The following is a 19,739-nucleotide window of genomic DNA, read 5'->3' on the forward strand; positions in this document are numbered from 1 at the left end:
ATGAGGTGTCTGGATTTTAGACCTCTGGGACATAACTCTCCCTTTCCTTCAGAGCCCCTGTGATTTTATTCCTAGCCTTCCTCTTAGACAAGGGGACCTCTCCCAAAATGCAGGGAGGAAAATAATGAATACACATGTAAACAGAAAAGATGAGCCTATAAAAAGACATCCATGCAACACACACATTCACATGCATGTGCCGTCTCACATTCACACACACATATATCCATGTTGCAACCATATATATGTGAGCAATGTGCACACATGTGTGCAATGTGCATGAATACATGCTCATGTATAAATTAACTCACATCTAAGCAGGAATAGGCTTGGTGCACATCATCTGTACATGTAGGCATTTGTGCACATCGGTTTACACAGATGTGCTTCCACACATGCATAGTCATACATGCAAGTTTAATCACACGTGTCACACAGGCACCCAGTCTCCAAGGTGGTTCCATCAGCCCAAGACATGGTCATCAGGGGGACTAAGAAAAATTTCTACCCCTGTTTTCTTGTGTGTCCTTCCAGATGCACAGTTTTTCCCTTTACCACACTTCATAAGAGTATTCACATGTTGTGCTTTATGAGTTTAATAGATTTCACAAAAAATCTGAAGATCCCATGGAAATCTCCTATTTGTTGGCCTACCTATCAGCTCTACTTCTCCATTCTCATAGCCTTTTCTTCCTCTCCCCTCTCCCTAAAGAGCCAAACACACACATGTATTTGTCTCATAGGTGACAGGTTAAGAAGCATCTTTTAGTATTTGATTATGCACTTGTGAACTTACCTGACATGTCAAAGAGTTAATAAAGCTCAATGAATACAGTGGTCTTAGAAAAAAATTATAGTAAATAAAATTGTTTGCACCTTCTTGTTTATAGATAAAGAAATTGATACTCAGACAGAAAAGTGAATTTCTCAATATCTCCCACACATCTAGTAAGTAGCAGAATTGGGCCTTAATCTGGATTTGCAAGTTTCTTAGCTCCATTAAGTAATAACAATAATAGTAAGAACAAGAATAGTAATGTAGCAACAATTTGTTAAGTGTCAGACCGTGTGCTAAGCACTTTCAATCAATCATTTTATTTAATTTTTTCAATATGTATGAAGGACTATTACTGTAACTACTTACAAAAGAGGAAACTGAGACTTCAAGGATTGAATTACGTGCCAAGGTGACTGTGATGGTTAATAATGTCAACTTGATTGGATTGAAGGATGCAAAGTATTGTTCCTGGGTGTGTCTGTGAGGGTGTTGCCAAAGGAGATTAACATTTGAGTTAGTGGGCTGGCAAAGGCAGGCTCACCCTCAATTTGGGTGGGCACCACCTAATCAGCTGCCAGTGTGGCTAGAGTAAAAGCAGACAGAATGTGAAAAGACTAGACTGGCTTAGCCTGCCAGCCTACATCTTTTCGCCATGCTAGATGCTTCCTGTCCTTGAGTTCTTCAGCTTTGGGATTTGGACTGGCTTCCTTGCTCCTCAGCTTGTAGATGGCTTATTGTGGGACCTTGTGATCATGTGAGTCAATACTCCTTAATAAAATCCCTTTCATACGTACATCTACCCTATTTAGTTCTGTCCCCCTGGATAACCCTGACTAATACAGTGACCCTAAGCTGGTGAACAGCAGGAGCCAGGACTGGAAGCCAGGGGATCAAACTCCAGAGCCTGCCCTTTCATTCCCTGCAATCTCCCTCCTCCCTTCTCTCGCATTGCAGAGGAGGCTCTTAAAAAATATGTTTTCCATAAGTGAATGAATGAAGTGATGACGTAAGAAAAGCTTCACATCATTTCTGGCACACGGTATTCCATCAACAGTAAATCTCTTCGCCTTCCCTCTCTCTACTCCTCCACACTGAGGGCTGAGGGAACATTTAGGGCCTGCTGTCCAACACTAGATCTCAATCCAAAGCTTTGCATATTTTAAAATGTTGTGTTGTAAAAACAGAAGAGGAACAAGGCTCTGTGAATAATTCACCACCTCGCCTCAGAGAAATTAAAAATATATTTCATTGAGGAAGAAATATCTTAGTTACTTGGGGTTTCCAGGAACTCAGACGAGAGCACAGCTTTTAATGGAAGAATTGAATTGGTCTCAATCCTTTTTTTTTCTCCCCCAAGTAAAATGGGAGGTGAGACATGTCCAAAGAAAAGGTCTCAGGTAATGCTATACTTAATGTAGAAATGAATTCATTTTCACTTTACAATAAAATAAAATTTACACTAATGATTTAATATTCAAAGTCCTACTTAACTTAATATCTAACTGGCAACAGACAACTAAGACATGCTGGTTGGCTGGCTGTTGGAGTGGGTATTGGGTTGGGGGGCAAGTGAGTTGCTTAAAGAGATGACTGACATTGGATCAAAAACAGAATGTGGTCTTTGTGAATGGAAAACATTCAGTTAATAGCTTAGCTTTATCACTTTCTAGCAAAACTTCTCCTGGGTCTCAGCTTCTTTATTTATAAAAAGGAGGTAATATGGCTTCACGTGCAGCTTTGAGGGCTAAAGACAATGTACAATGTCTGCTATATGGCAAATAACTGGGGGTGTCTTGTCAGTGAGGGTGTGGCCTAAGGAGATTAACATTTGAGTCAGTGGACTGGGAAAGGCAGGCCCACCCTTCATCTGGGTGGGCACCAACTAATCAGCTGCCAGCATGGCTAGAATAAAAGCAGACAGAACGTGAAAAGACTGGACCAGCTTAGCCTCCCAGTCTACATCTTTTCCCAGTGCTGGATGCTTCCTGTCCTTGCACACTGGGCTCCAAGTTCTTTAGCTATGGAACTCAGACTGGCTTAGTGGATAATATCATTCTAAGAATGAATAAATTTACCTAACCAATCTCCCCACCACATTCCCCACATTATCACATTATGAATTGGGTCTTCCTCAAATTGTGCACAGTATGCTGAGCCTAGAAAGCTCTGCCACCTCCCTTTACTTAATCAGCTCTAGTGAGCAAAACTGTCACTTCCTTCAGGGAGTCTACTGACCAGTCTAGTTGGTAGTGCTCAACACTTCTCTGAAGGAGAAGATCCCCTGTTATAATTATACCTCAGTCTACCGTGCCTGTATAAATATGCCAATCTCTCTTAGCGGGGCATGGGCCATACCTAAATGCAGCCGGCAGCTTTGTGAGTAAGTTGCACAGTGATCTATCACTAAAGGGGCTTTCTCAAAGTTCAGTGAACCCAGTCACTATGGCAAAATTGGTGTCTACGGGATTGTTCATAATATGAAATGATCCTTTCAGACAAGACCCACACACATCTGAAGGCACTAGTCTGTACCATTTTCCATTCATTGTCTTTGCATTTATTTCCTCTCTCTTACCCTTGCTAACTCAAACACTGACTGGCCCTGATGGGGAGGGATGGGTAAGGCTGAGCAGGGTGGAACAATTAGTCTGCTTTCCTATAAAAACTTCTCTAAGCTCAAAGGAGATACAAATGATAGCCTGTTTGTAAAATGATAACCTTGAGTTATCGGTCTCTGAAGTAGACTTAAATAAACAAAGCAGATTCCCTAAACAATACCTGAAATTTACTTATTTTCCCAGATTAGACCAAAGGAACTGAGACAACGATCAGATTAGGCATTTCTAACAAATGGAGCCAATTCCAAGAGTAAGCCATATTTTCAGAAAATTTAGTAAACTCTCAAATTAGACTGTCCCATAGAACTGAATCAGCTCCTCCTAGGATATGATCACAACAGCCAAGACTATTTGGTTTATCTGGGTGTATATGCTTTTGTTTGATGTCTAATGGCAGAAAGGCTAAGAAGGCTTTGCTGTCAAGGCATCCCACTCTACCTTCCATCCCAGACCCAAAGTCATGACAAGGCTCTGGCCCAGTGGCTGCTGACCTACCTCCCAATGTGGCTGAGATGAGCAGGTGGGTGCCGTATTTTTTGATGATGGTATCGATGAACTGCTGAGTGGTGGGTCTCCTGCCAAGCAGGCGGATGCTCCTTTGAAACTCCGGCATGAGGGGCACTGGATGGCGGACCAGATCTCTCCTCTCGATGGCTGTGTTCCTCACCTTCCAACGGGCAAACTCCCTGGGCAGGAGAAATGAGCAATACTCCTCAACTTACCATCACTGCACTCAAGCCAAAGTCCACCCAACCATCCATCCAGGCATCTCTCCTTAAGTGGGAAAGTACCTACAATTTTAATATGTATTCAGTGATGCCTTGATCTGGAGTTTCCAATCATCTTCAACCAACAAATATTTATTGAGTACTACTCTCATCACAGGAATATTGAACCAGATAGACAACATCCTTGCCCTCAAGTTGCTTACAGAGCACCAGGGAGACAAACATCAGGAGTTACATTTATTAGCAGATAGGTAGAGAAATGAGGAAAAAGAAAAGATAATAAAAATAATAATCTGATGATATGGATAGTGATGATATACTGATAAAAATTTTCATGGTATTTTATAGTCCCCAGGAAAACCATGTCTAAACTCTCATATAAATCACGCTAGCCCTGTTCCAGGGGATTATTATCCATTTCTGATAGGTATCACAAGACCGAGTCCTCCATTGTCCTCTAGTTGCTTGTCCATCTCTCTCACTAGACTGTAAATGACACCACGAGAATAGAATCTTCTTTGGCACTACCTAACCCAGCCCTGTAAATAGCTCAGTACCTGTTACATGCCAGGATTCACAATAATGCCAGATGGAGAAATGAATAAGCAAATGGAAATCAGGAGGGAGGGACGGAGAGAGGGAGGGAGGGAGGGAGGGAAGGAAGGAAAAGGGAAGGAAAAAAGGAAGAAAGAAGGAAGGAGGGAAGGAGGGGAAGGAGGAAGGGAGGAAGGAAGGAAGGAAGGAAGGAAGGAAGGAAGGAAAGAAGGAAGGAAGGAAGGAAGGAAGGAAGGAAGGAAGGAAGGAAGGAAGGAAGGAAGGAAGGAAGGAAACAAACAAACAAACATACATACATACATGGAAGGATATATAACAGTAGACAGGACCTAAGGCACAAAGCAACCTGAGGCCTGTTCTAAGATAATCCAAAAATCAAATACTGAGCCCAGAGCTCACTTTAATCCAAAATGTTAACATGTATTCATTGAGCACCTAGTACTTGAAAGCACTTAAGCTATATTCCAAAGACCATGTGGGAGAATTTCCATTTTTGCCTTCTCTAATAACAAAGTATCTCAAGACCAAACAGCACCAAATTTGGAAGTCCAAGTCTCACTCTGCCTCTTACAAATTATGTGTTGTGATCTTGTCCCCTCTCTAGACCTACAATTCTTCATCTATAAAATTCAATTAATGGCATCTATTTGCTACTGCTGATGCAGGAATCACGTGAAACATAGAGTACAAAGTACCTTTGGAAACTGCAAAGTGATAATTTAATGTGAAACATTGTTTTATAACGTTATTTTCTCACAAGTTCCCAGACATGTACACGTAAATCATTAAAAGTTCACATACAGTGAACTTGGAGCATGAAAACCAAGTACAGGTGAAAACTTAAAGGGACTCAGTTAAGGTTGCTTTTGCTCAGTAACACTCACAGTTTCTACCAAAGTTTGAGCTCCCCCAGAATGACCAGCTCTCCGACCTGCCTGAGTTACATGCTTTCAGCCCTTGAGGAAAACAGACTAGACAAGAGGGCTGTAAGGTCAGTGGAGATAAACGATGGGAACCAGAGTTTAATGAAAAGGTCTCTCTCTCCTGCCACAAGATGGAAGAGATGAACGAGGAAAGGGACACAGGGCAAGAAGAAACAGAACGGCGGAGGGATGTCCGGCCAGAATGTGCCCTGGTAATTTAGCGGTGGTGTCTGACCCCTGATTCACAGAAAACTGAGCCCAAAAAAAGCTTTCACATTAGAATATGTTTCCAGGATTCAGAGCTCATGGTCTGTGTCTGTTGAATAAATCTCTGTTCATAATTCACGACATAGTTCAAATTTGAAGTCGACTGAGCACCTTGTATGTTGTTGTAGGTACTTAAGTCAATCAAGTGCACTCAATGAACCCTGCAAGACACCTGTTAAGGGCAACATATGATGTCCACAGAAGGGGGATGCACATGTCACAGTCCCTGTCCTTAAGAAGCTCACAGTCTGGAAGACTTTTCAGTTTGTTATAAATCAAGGACTGCAGGATGCAAGAGGAGGAACTTGAACTTCTCGAGCCTCTAGGGAATGCTTCAGAGAGGAGGTCAGGTTTGAACTATAATTTTTAAGTGTGCAGGCAATTTAGGTCAATGAAGTGTGGTTAAAAAAAAATGGCCAGAATGATAGTGCACACCTGTAGTCCCAGATGCTCAGGTGGCCAAGGCAGGAGGATCACTTGAACTCAGGAGTTTAAAACCAGCCTGAGCAACATAGCAAGACTTTGTCTCTAAAAGTAAAAGAGGCACAAACACAACAACAAAAACCTAACCACGGGGAGGAAAAGTCAGGAGCCGTGATACAGAGTCAGTGAGGTGATACAGTGAGTGAGCAGGGATACAGAATATGTTATAGGAATGGACAAAATTAAATAGGAGGAGTATAAAAAAGAGGGTGTCAGAGGCAACAAGATGGGACAAGTAGCTGATGGGATGTGGAGAGGAGGGAAAGAACTTGACAGCCAGCGGAGACAAGTGCTACAGGTGTGACAGGCAGCTTGCAGCTTGAGTCCTAATGACCTCGGGCCCAGGGACTTGTTTCTAATTAATAGAATATGAAAGTGATGGAGTGTCACTTTCATGATTCAGTTACAAGATTTTCTGATGTCTATTTTGTGTGCTCTCTCTCTCCGTCTCTGGTTCTCTAAGCCCCTCTGTGTCTCTCTCTGTCTCTTTTTCTGTCCCACTCACTGGCTCTCTGTTCCCCTTCTCTTTCTCACATTGGCTCTCCTGCTCTCTCCATCACTATGTCCGTCTTTCCCCTCTCCATTGCCGCCATGCTGTGAGGTGCTCTATAGAGACACACACATGGGAAGGAGCTGAGGGAATCCATTGGCCAACAGCTTCCGAGGAAATGAGGCCTCATAAGGAACTGACTCCTGGCAGTAACCATGGGCATAATCAAGGAAGCAGACCCTTCCCAAGCCAGCCTGAGATGACTGTAGCCTGATAAGAAACCCAGAGACAGGGTGTCCAGATTCCTGACTCACAGAAAGTGTGAGATAATATTGTTTCAAGACATTACGTTGTGAGGTAATTTGCTAACCAGCAACTGATCAATACATAACAATGAGAAATGCCAAATATATCTGAGGGAAAGAGTATTTCCTCTTCAGCTAATCCAAGAAATTTATAAAATTATATATACATATAATTATGAGGTTATATATATGCATATAAATATACTCATATATCAGTATATAGAAATATATATATAGATATACATATGTGTGTATGTGTGTATATATATCAGTTTTATTCATGACTTACTGTCTTGGGTTGCTTTTTTTCATATGAACATGCCTGTATTCCTTAAAATTAATATTTATATACACACAGAGAGGTTAAGTAACTTGTTAAAGATCATGTAGCTAATGGGTGGTAGGACTGAGTGTAGAAAACTGGCATCCTGACTCTTAAATCACCCTTTTAATGTAATATTGAAAGGTAGACTATAAGCATAGTAGAACCAGTACCAATACAGAAGAATAATGCCACTACCACCACCAAATTACATGGTATGACTCGATTCCTTTTTTTGAAACAGCCATCACAGTCTGTGATGTTCACCAGCAATAGACCAGGACCTGCCATCTGTGTTGCTTCCTGGAAAAGAATCTCAGGAAGAATCCAATGCCAGGTACCCAGTTCATCCCTCACTGGGTGGACGTAAGCCTTAAGTGAGGGATGCATGTGACCTGCTGAGCACAGAGTCAGGCACTGGGGAGAGCTTAGTAACTGGGGATGTTACCCTAAAGCACCAACCACCTGCTCAGCACCACGGATAGGGTTTCTCATGCCAAGGAATTGGTCCATTGGGGGAAGGGGGACAAATGGTTGTTTAGGGAAGGTATTAAACTATAATGTACAATATGGAGGTTCCTCCAAAAACTTAAAATAGGACTACCATGTGATTCAGCAATTCCACTACTAGGCATATACCCAAAAGAAAGGAAATGTATATTAAAGAGATTATCACAGCACTATTTACAACAGGCATAATGTGGATTCAACCTAAGTGCCCATCAATGGACAATTGGATAAAGAAAATGTGGTATACATACACAATGGAATATTAGTCAGCCATAAAAGAGAATAAAATCCTGTCATTTGCAGCAGCATGGACGGAATTGGAGGCCATTATGTTAAGTGAAATAGTCCAAGCACAGAAAGACAAATATCACATATCCCACTCATTTGTGGGAAATGAAAAATGGATCTCATGATGATAGAGAGTGAAATGATAGTTACCAGAGACTGGGAAGGATAGGGAGGAACAAAGGGAAAAACAAAACAATATAAATGCATTTATTACTACAGAACTGAACACTTAAAAATGGTAAAGAACAATGAGCTCCGAGTAAAAAAATGGAGGTGAATGAGAGGAGATTGGACAGCTAGAAAGAAAGAGATGAGTGTGTCTGTGTGCACGTGTAATATATAAATGATAAGAGCTAAAGGCAGACAGGTTGTCAGGGACCACAGGATGAATGACTATGTGTCAACCTATGTTACTACATTTCAGCCTATAAACTCTGTTCTCACTGGCCAACAATCCAGGCTAAAAGCATTTTGAGGATGGGTTTATGTGGCTCTGTAACCGTTACAGCCATGTTGGAGCAAAGACTGTAATAATCACAGGATTCTGTGATTTTTTACACTCTTTACCAAAATATACTTAAGTAAAAGGACTCAATAGCACCTAGATCTATTCAGAGCTAGATTTAAGCAACATTGGAGATGAAAAGGTTGATTAGATATTCAAAATTTGAACATCTACCATTTTTCCAGCTCTAAAGATACCACAGTAAACAAAACTAATGAAAGTCTTGCTCTCAAGGGGCATACATGCTGGTGATAGTGGACAGATAATGAAGAAACAAATATGTAAGGTATCGGGGAGATAAGTGTTACAAAGACAACTAAATCACGGGAAGGAGGCTGGGATGTCCAGAAGTTGGTGAGGCTGTCACTTGTTATAGGACTTCAGAAAAGGCCTTCCTGATTTGATGATATTTGAGGAGACGCCTGAGGGAAATGAGAGTGAGATCATGAGGCCACCTGGTGAAATAATGTTCTAGGAAAAAGTAACAGCACATGCAAAGGTCCTGGGCTGGAAATGTGCTTGCCACATTTGGGGAACATCAAAGGGCAGGCCTAGATGAGTCAAGGGGTGATATGGGAAGAAAAATAAAATCAAAAGATAGAGTAGGGTGAACATAGACCTCAAAAGGCTTTGTCAGCCTTAGTAAAACTTTTAAAAATATTCTAAGAAACATGAAAAGTCAAAAGAAGATTTTGAGTCTACCCAATCCGATTTATGTTCTAAAGGAAGGGTAGGCAAACATTTTCTATAAAGGTCCAGGTAGTAAATATTTTAGACTTTTCAGCCACAAGGTACTTGCTGCAACCTCTCAACTGTGTCCTTGTAGAGTGAAATAGTCAGAGACAATACAGCTGAGTGTGGATGTGCTCCAATAAAACTTTATTTACAAAAGCAAGTGCCAGGCTATATTTGGCCCATGGGTAATATGTCCTAAAAGCTTCACTCTTAATCCATTCATAGAAGTCATCAAATCCAACTCATACAATCCACTGGTGGGAAAATTGAACGTCAAAAAGATGAAGTTATTTGAGCAAGATCCCACAGCAAATGACTGGGAAGGATCAAATCAGAGCCTAAGGCTCATGACTTCAAGAGCAGTGTCCTTTCCACTGCAACAGGCCACCTTAAAAAAACAAAGGAAAAGAAAATACATAAAAGAAAGCAAGCCTTGCTTGCCATGTTATCTAACTGCTTTGCTGGCCCAGGAACATTTTCATGTCAGTTCTCAGGGAATTGAACACAACATAAAATATATCTTTCCTTCTGAGTGCACAGAACAAGCAAATTCCCCTTGGAGGAGAAGGCAGAACTCACAATGGCACAGGATCTGCAGAATATGCTTATGCCCAATTAAGCATCCCAGCAGGGTGGGCCAACCAATTAGCCTGAGATTAAAAAAGGATCCTGGATGGAAGTCATGGGGTGTCTGCAGCAAGGCCCGTCCCACTAGGGGAGCTGGATGTGGGAGGGCAGATGATGACAGGGCCTGGGGACGGATGAAGACTGCAGTCAGGGTTGCTAGATTTAAGATGAGGCTGGAGAGAAAATTATAAGTCCAAATGTATCTTTTAGAGCAAAACGTTTTCTATATAGGAATCCTCCTTCATCCTCTGTTAGTCCTCTGCTTTCCTACATATACACATACATACACAGATACACATACATACACCCAATGACACATTGCACAGAGGAGACATGATTACGAGACAGAAAGCAGAGGGCCAAGTGTGGTGGCTCACACTTGTACTCCCAGCACTTTGGGAAGGTGAGGCGGGTGGATTGCCTGAGTTCAAGAGTTCAAGACCAGCCTAGGCAACACAGTAAAACCCCGTCTTTACTACAAATACAAAAAAAAAAAATTAGCTGGGTGTGGTGGCATATACCTATAGTCCCAGCTACTTGGGAGGCTGAGGTAGGAGAACTGCTTGAGCCTGGGAGGCAGAGGCCGCAATGAGCTGGGAGCACGCCACTGCACTCCAGCCTGGGCAGCAGAGCAAGACTTCGGCAATAAATAAAATAAAATAAATAAAATAAAATAAAAATGAGACAGGAAGGAGAGCTGGCTCTGTGCTCTTGGGAAAGTGTATCCGTTCCTGAATATCTGTGTCTTCACCTGTTAAATAAATAGGTGGAATTGGATCATCTTTAACCCCTGTATCCTCCATCCTAGGCTCGAGGGGTAAAAATGTGAGTTATGATTCTACCACCTATTGCTTAATACTTTGTAAAATGTAAATAGTAGTACCTTACAAGGATAGGCTTAGGATTATTCATACAGTATTCATACAATAAAGCAACTCCATGAAACCATCAATCAAATATTAAAGTTATTATCAATATTACCCTTGTTGTTATGATTACATGAGCAGCTACATTTGAAAGTTGGGAGATCATGGATAGATTGGTGGGGAGAAGGGAAACGACACAATCATGTTGTTTTAAAATTACCAGTAGATAAACTTTAAGGAAAGGTGGAATCTGATTCTTGAGAAGTATACTGAAAGTAGCAAGGTGAATTTAAGAAATAGACCAATAGTTTATAAACTCCATCTAAGTCTGTTTTTTCACATACGTGATGGGGACTAAAAGCACCTCCTCAAATTGTGCTGGGACAGTTAAATGAAATAACTGACAACTTCTTCACAGTTGGCAACAGGGTATGAACAAATGTTAGCTGCTGTTGGCATCAGCATTATTTTTTACAACTATTTGTACAGGGCGCTCTTATGATGTTTCTATTGCTTAAAAGGTCCATTTTAGTTTCTTCATCTATAAAATGGGGGCGGGGAGTGACAATTTCTGCCTCTTAGAGTTGCAAGGGGAATGCCTCCAGCAGTTTTGTGTCTTTAGGGAGCACTGGATACATGTGTTTCCTCTACTGTTTTTAGGTAATCGAGCTCCCTCCTAATGACCTCTGAATAAGTGAAGGGTTCTTTCACTCTTCTTGGTTTACATGAATCTGATCTCAGACATAGCTGGCGGTTACTTTAAAAAACATACACATCTTACGGGCTTTAAAATATACATAAAATAAGAAAAATAAAAGGGAGAATAGAAAATAAAGTTTGGGTTAAAATAAAAGATGAAATTTGGAAAGTTAATTCTATGAAGTCCTGAACGCTTGATGTAAGTGAACTGTAAGTGTCTCTGAGCTTCCTTGCAGCTAAAGGAAAAAGGGTAATGATAGCCAAAAGCCATACAGTCAGAAAGACAGCAGAGTAGTTGTTCAAAGTTGTTTGAGAAATAGATTCCCTGGATGCTACAGTAAGACACAAACATTTCCCATGGTTTCCCACAAAGAGATCAATATAGTTGACTCTGGTGGTTGATGTTCTCAACAATATTCCTGTGAGTTTTATGGGCTCAAGGTAGCCTACTGCATACAATAAAGCACCATTCATACAGTATTCATACGATAAAGCAACTCCATGAGAGACAAACATATTTCTACATATAGAGCTTTCTGATGGTCTGGCTTAATCCAAGAATACATTTTGGAATAGTGTAATGACACTGTATCCCAAATAAGTGTTTGTTGAAAGCATGATTGATCACAGTGATGGGATGTTTGCATTTGTTTATTACTGGGTGGCTTATCCCATTGGTCACGTTAACTAATCATTTAGAAATGGATAAAGAGAAGCTTCTGGGTATCAGGGTGATAGACAAGAACTCTGGGACAGCTTCTGTTATTGTTAGCAGCAAATTATCCCCAGAGAGGAACAAGGGGAATCACAGAGAAGAGTGAGGTGAAATCACTGAGCTGAGAGAGGAAAGAGGGCATTTCTCTTGCCTGCTGCTCCCAGCCGCTCCCCCACAGTCCTCAGCCAGCTCAGGGAAAGGTGAACCCAAGGGCATATGTGAGGCAGAAATGATGCATCTTAACGAGAGGGTGTCAGCTCCAAATCCCCTGCCTGCCTTCATGCCCCAGAACACAACTGACAAGGCAGCCGAGAAACAGCGGCATCCATGCGGATCTCGCAGAGCATTTTGGCCCCAGAGGGGTGAAGTGAGGAAAAGCAGAAAAAGGAGGAGGAGGAGAAAAGAACTATCTCTGAATATGTAATTACAAATAGTATTATTTTAACTACAAGTAAAGATATCAACTTCAGAGAATAAAGTAATCCTTGCTTACAATGTGTACAGAGGTTTATTTTCCAAAGGCGTTCACTTAAGTAATGACGTTTTTACTCTAATGCCAGCCCCATAGCAGTTCTGAAGGCTCTTATGGGGCAAAAGTCAGAGCAATGGGGGTAAATAATCTAAGGGAGAGCACTGTAAGGGCACTGTGTTTCTCATTGCATAGAAACTTGAGAGAGAAAAATAGAAACACAACAAGCATACTTGGAATGGTCCAAATTTTATGTAAATGGACCATTTCCAGAAAATCAAGTGGGATTCTTCCTAAAGCACCATGATTGAGTGCAGGGGGTCACAATGGTGGTTATGAGAATTAATCATGGGAAAGAAGCTTAGAATGCACTTGTTTTATTTTACTTCAAAGGGCCCAGTGTTTCCTGAGACATACTCCATGCACCGGAACTGCTCACTGCCTTGTCACCCATACCAATCCAAAACATCAGGATGGGGGGCGTTAGGTGCTCATGGCCATCACTGTAATTTCACAGATGAGAAAACTAAGGCCCATAGAGAGAAGGGGACTTTCTAAGGCCACAGCACCACTGGTGGCAAGTGGGACTAGGAAATAAGTTCCTCATCTTAGATTCAATGTTCTCAACGCCGATCCACTGTCTTATTTCATTTTCTTGACTTTCTGGAGTCTGTAGTGCACTTGGTCCTTTACAAATCTGTCATCACATACATTATTCTCCCAATAACCTGGAAGATAGAGAGTATCACCATCCCCATCACAAGTGGAGAGAACTGAGGACCAGGGCAGTGAAGTTTGCTTGGAAAATCTGCACCAGAGCTGGGACAGAAACTCAGATTCTGTGGTTCTCAATCTGGCTTCTTCTTTGTTTCTTCCTATTCTCTACTCCCCTGTCCCTTCTGGTGTCCCCATGTGACTAGGGGAAGTCACTGACTCTCCCAACCCACCTTGCCAGGAGTCCCTGCAATGCCCTACAGAAAAGCAAAATAGAGGATATCGAGGAAAGCAAATGCTCATTCCACTGAGCACCTGGAAAGAGGGTGTAAAACAGGTCCTTTCCCAAAGACATTCTGGCACTGTGGGATGAGCACAGACTGTATGGTCAGACTGGTCTGGCTCTGAATCCTACAATAAACCCACTCATTAGCCGAGCGAACATTTGCAAATCCCTCAGCATCTCTGAGCTTCTTTGTCAGTGCAATAGGAATATTAGTATTTACCTTGCAGCACTGCTGGAAGGATTAAACGTAATGAATGCAATTAATCTGGCAGTAGTAGCTACTCAATAAATGTTAGCTACGTATCCTTCGGCAAGGCGTTCTAAAAGGAGAGTTTGTTTTGTAACACATAACTTTTAATGGATATTTTAAATGATCTTAATATGCCTATGGGCTCCAGAGATTACACAAACTGCATATAAATAAAATATTTAAAATTCTGTTGACTCAATTTGTCTTTCTGTTTATTTCCAAAGCATCTATTGTGAAAGCATGACTCATAACTAAATATAGATTAATAAAACTTTGGAATGGCAATTATTTTCCAATTATCATAAATCCTATTAAACATTGCAATTATGTGAATTTTTTTCTTTCAGATTACAAAATTTGAAAGCTCCAAGGAACCACAAAGAGTGTCTTTGTCATTGCCTTAAATTTTAGATGGAAACACAGGGACTGAGAGAGAGGAAATAATTCTCTCAAAGACACACAGCTGTCAGCATGAGAGCTGGTTTTAAATACAGGTCTTGCGCACCAGGTCTCTGCTTAATTCCCTCTGCCACAGTGCATTGTTTAAGAAGAAAAATGAACAATTTTTTTCCCGGCAAGTAATACTGCATTTAATTGCCAATTTCTTTCTTGTTAAGATATTTTAGGATTAGTGAGCATGCTGCCATCTCTGAGCCACCCCCAATACACATTATCAGCTAGACCTTTCGTCATTTTCCTGTAAAGAAATATTCCTTGTCCCTGTTTTAAACTGGTTAAGAAATGTTTTTTTCTTCTGCTAATTCATTCAGTTATATTAATTGAATGTCTGGCTGTATATCAAGAACAAGGGACCTAAAACCATACTTAACCAAAGTGCACTAAAATCATTAAAGATTAACTCACAAGGCATCAAACTATGGGCCAAAGATGAAATGTGTCCCACTGTCTGTTTTGCAAATAAACTTTTATTGGAAAACTCTCACAATCACCTATTTATGTGCTGTATATTCTGTGGCTTCTCTTGTACTACAGTGGCAGAGTTGAGTAGCTGCAGCAGAGACCAGAAGTCCCACAAAGTCTCAAATATTTACTATCTGACACTTTTTTTCTTTTTTTTTTCTTTCTTTTCTTTTTCTTTTTTTTTTTTTTTTTAAAAAGGGGTTTTTTTCTTTTGCCAGGCACCAGGCTGTAGTGCAGTGGCGCGATCTCGGCTCACTGCAACCTCCGCCTCCCGGGTTCAGGCAATTCTCCTGCCTCAGCCTCCCGAGTTGCTGGTACCACCACAGGTGTGCACCACCACGCCCAGCTAATTTTTGTATTTTTTAGTAGAGATGGGGTTTCACCATGGACTTGATCTCTTGACCTCGTGATCCGCCTGCCTCGGGCTCCCAAAGTGCTGGGAGTACAGGCGTGAGCCACCATGCCCGGCCTATCTGACTCTTTATAGAATGTTTGCTGATCCTGTTTTAACTCGCTGACCTGGACATCAAATAATATATTTTACAGAAATAATCAAGGATGATCAAAGATTTATATATTATACTACCACTGACAGAGATATATCAGTAATTTGTGTGTTTTGCTTTGACAGAAGTATTCTCTTGCTCCCAACATGTTTGAAAACTACTGGGCTGAAGCAAATTAGAAAACAGAGATGCTTTCCCACATAGCCTTCTTGGAGAACTTTTAAACCTGTATAACACACTCATTATTTAAATATACATCAGAAGAAACTGATAAAAACTGCCCAGATCACATCTGAGGTAAGAAAATAAACATTTTAAGTGGAGTTTATGATTTTATGATTAAACAATGTAATGGATTTAGTACAATCAATGATAATAGAAAAATGATAGGCATGGGGGGGAATGTGTAAAATATTCTTAGAGATATTTGATTTGATTACCAAAGCACCATAAGAAGAAGGAAGACATCGCCAATTTTTCTAGTTGGTAGGATCTGATGAGTTGTGAATATCACGGAAACACGGCTCTGAGAGGTAAAAATGGAATGACTAGGAATAATTGACAGCAATTATTAAATAATAATTTAATTTATTCTAAAATTCTCAAAATTTACACTCAATAAAGCAAGTCCTTGCTGAGTGTTAGAACTGACCACAATAGAACAAGCTGCTCTGGGAAGCAGAGAGGTCCCTGTTTTTGAAGAAACTGAAGGACAGTTTGCATAACTGATTGACAGAGAAGCTTATGGGAGGGATTCAAAATCCAACAGGTGGTTGGAAAGTGTTATTATTGTCCTTACTTATTAGGAAATGCTATGAATTCCAGAGAAGTAAAAATGTATATCTCTTTTCCCATATTGGGCATATTGGTTTGATTTTCCAGATCCATATGCTTAATCATAAATAAATGTTGGTCACCTATTTTTAGGCCAGGCACTTGGTATGAATACTCACAAGCACCTTGGGAGCTGGTGTGATTATTTTCATTTTATAGATTAAGAAACTCAGGCTCGAAGATTCCGGGTTTAACTATCTCTATGATTCTATGAGCACACCAGATGTGGTTTAGGATTGCTTTCAATCCAAGATTCTCTCTAGCAAGCTAATTGCCCAGTATGAGCCTCAAGTCTATGAATTTATATAAATGGTTCTTAAACTGCATCATGTTTCTTACTTCCTGTATTTTCAGCAAGATTCTGCCAATATTTTGTCCTCCTTGAAAGCTGAGGCCAGGCGCGATGGCTCAAACCTGTAATTTCAGCACTTTGGGAGGCCGAGGTGGGCAGATCATGAGGTCAGGAGTTCGAGGCCAGCCTGGCCAATATGGTGAAACTTCATCTCTACCAAATATACAAAAAAAAAAAAAATTACCTGGGCCTGGTGGCAGGTGCCTATAATCCCAGCTACTTGGGAGGGTGAGGTAGGGGAATTGCTTGAACCTAGGAGATGGAGGTTGCAGTGAGCCAAGATAGTGCCATTGCACTCCAGCCTGGGCAACAGAGTGAGACTCTGACTAAAAAGAAATAAATAAAAGCTGAAATTGGACCTGGAAGAACCAACACTAGACTGTGGGCACCAGCATAGTAAGTCAGCCCTCTACTCTAACATGATAAGCTGGACAACCTTAGACAAGTCATGATTCCTCTTTGAGTTTCACTTTACTCATCTGTAAAATGAATCGTTGGACTGAATTAGTGGCCTTCATGCTTTTACTTAGACTTTAAACATTTGACTTATTAATATATTCTTTCAAATAATTTTGGGGGAAGATTTTGTCTCTGTGTTAGGTGCTAGGACTACAGGAGTAAACACTATTCACAAAGACTGTACATTTTGCTGGAGGAAGTACAAATACTAACATTCCAATCAATATTTTGCAAAATAAGTAAACCTCATATAAGTAGAACTTCTCAGGGGATAGGGATGCGGCAGACCCCTGCCTCTCCTCTCACCATCCTGCGCTTCAGGCCAGGGGACACAATTTGAAATCCATCAAACAACAGATTCCATCTGTGTTACTTTGATGTGAGGTCAGCCACCTGCATCAGACTTTGGTGAGAATCTATGTTAAAATACACAGACGAGAGCTTAGTCAAAACTTAGCAGGCCAGAGTCTTTGCCTCTGCCTTTTTAACAAGCTCCCAGGTGACTCTTCTATGGAGTGGAACCAAGAACTTCAGGTCTGAAGTGCATCTGAGGTCTCCTCTACTTTGGACAATCTTCTCCTCATTCTCACCTGATAAACTCCTTTTCAGAGTGCTGGGCCTGGGCCTGGAGGTCACTTCTACAGGGCACTTTAGTTGACTCCCCCAACTAGCTCAGGCTCAGGCTCCACAGACCAGCTAGCAATGATTTTATTGTCCTCACTCTCCACTAGACGGTAACCTCCATTGGGCAGGAACTGTATCTACTTTTCTCAGCTCTCAATACATTGCCTGGAACTTACAAAATACCCAGTAAACAATTCTTAAATGAATGAAGGCAGTGCAACCAGGCTTATGAATGGATCTTCTCTCTTTCCAACACTCAGAAACTCATGTTCTTAGGCACTTCCCGCAATCAGATTGTTTCACTGCCAATACGGAGCCCCTGGAATCTGGCAAGTTACCTTAGGACTCTGTTTCCAAATTGCCTAAGTCTTCACTGACTTCCTGTTTCTATTTATTACTTCACCCTGTTTCATGCGTAGGTAGAGGTGGCAATTAAATCCTCAGAAGTGAGGAATTTTGGAATTAATCCTTAACAACTTAGTGCATTCATTTTTTTTCCCCTTTCCAGTCAGCAGCATGTCTGGTAAGACCAGAGAGCTTCAGGAAAGAAGTCTTAATGGGATTAAATAAAACCAGGTTCTTTGCCAAGACACGCAGAAGTACAAATGCCACCCACCTGGTCGCCCTGCTTCTACCTTGACAACCTTACAATTCTTCTTAAATATGACAGCCAGAATTATCTTCTCAAAGTGTGAGTTGGCTCATGCCTCCTCCTCCACCTTTCTGGGAAGCAGTCAATGAACCCCATTGTCTAGGAGACAAATAGGGAACTCTCGCAATTTATATTCAAGATGCCTTATGTTCAAATTCCCAGCTCCTTCCTCATTGCCCTGTCCTTATCCCAGTTTATGCTGCTCTGTAAAACTATTCACAATTAGCCTTACCCACATTCACCTTTTCCTTACATTTATATGAACTTTCAGAAACTAGCCACTATCTAAAATGTAGCCCCAATATCTTAACACTGACTAGGATACTGTCTGTCCTGTCTCCTTTTTGTGTTTTGTTTTGTTTCTATGTTCCATCCAAGTGAACAAACACACTCTAACTTCCAAGTTGTCTCACTTACATGCAGTTTTCTGGACTGGAAAAACTCATTCCCTACTCTCTCAGCTCTATGCTTACTCACCAATATCACCTTGCACTTCCTCAGAGTATGTATCACCCTGAACTAAAATTGCCCATTAACCTCTCTCTGTCACTGCTACAGGATGTGTTCTATATGATAATGGGAAAGGGGTAGCTTGTTTGGGATATTCTTAACATCTTGCTCAGGGCTTGCATATAGTCATTCCTCAAGGCCAGGCATGGTGGCTCACACCCATAATCCCAGCACCTCAGGAGGCCACGTGGGGTGCGGGGGGATCACTTGAGGTCAGCAGTTCGAGACCAGCCTGGTCAATATGGCGAAACCAAGTCTCTACTAAAAACAAATTTTTAAAAAATTAGCCGGGTGTGGTGGGGGATTGGGGGCACCTGTAATTCTAGCTACTCAGGATGCTGAGGTGGAAGAATTGCTTGAATCCAGGAGGTGGAGTTTGCAGTGAGCCAAGATTGTGCCATTATACTCCAGCCCAGGGAACAGGGCGAGACTCCATCTCGATTACAAAAAAAAAAAAAGTCAGTCCTCAAATTATCGAGGAAAAATAACCATGTCTCTCTCAAACTCAATGGACTCCATGACTTCCTATTCACTCTTTCAATCAGCACTTTTTTTTTTTTAACTTTTTAGCTTTTATTTTAGATTCAAGGGTACATGTGCAGGTTTGTTTATATAGGCAAATTATGTGTCACGAGGGTTTGGTGTACAGATTATTTTGCCACCCAGATGATAAGCATACTAGTACCCCACAGGTAGTTTTTCAATCCTCACCCTGCTCCCTCCCTACCTTCTCCTTCAAGTAGAGCCC

At 41.2% G+C, this 19,739-nt stretch overlaps 1 protein-coding gene across 1 annotated transcript in view; it reads right to left on the bottom strand.

Annotated features, from left to right (window-relative positions):
• BRINP1 (BMP/retinoic acid inducible neural specific 1) overlaps positions 1 to 19,739 on the bottom strand; it is a 203,742-nt gene that overhangs the window by 77,530 nt on the left and 106,473 nt on the right. Inside the window, exon 3 of the mRNA XM_032251437.1 lies at positions 3,892 to 4,082. Within this exon, the coding sequence (XP_032107328.1) occupies positions 3,892 to 4,082 (191 nt within the window). The remainder of the gene's footprint in view (positions 1 to 3,891; positions 4,083 to 19,739) is intronic.

Source organism: Sapajus apella, unplaced genomic scaffold (assembly GCF_009761245.1).
Source record: "Sapajus apella isolate SASKATOON/1434 unplaced genomic scaffold, GSC_monkey_1.0 scaffold76, whole genome shotgun sequence".
Taxonomy (NCBI): Eukaryota; Metazoa; Chordata; class Mammalia; order Primates; family Cebidae; genus Sapajus; species Sapajus apella.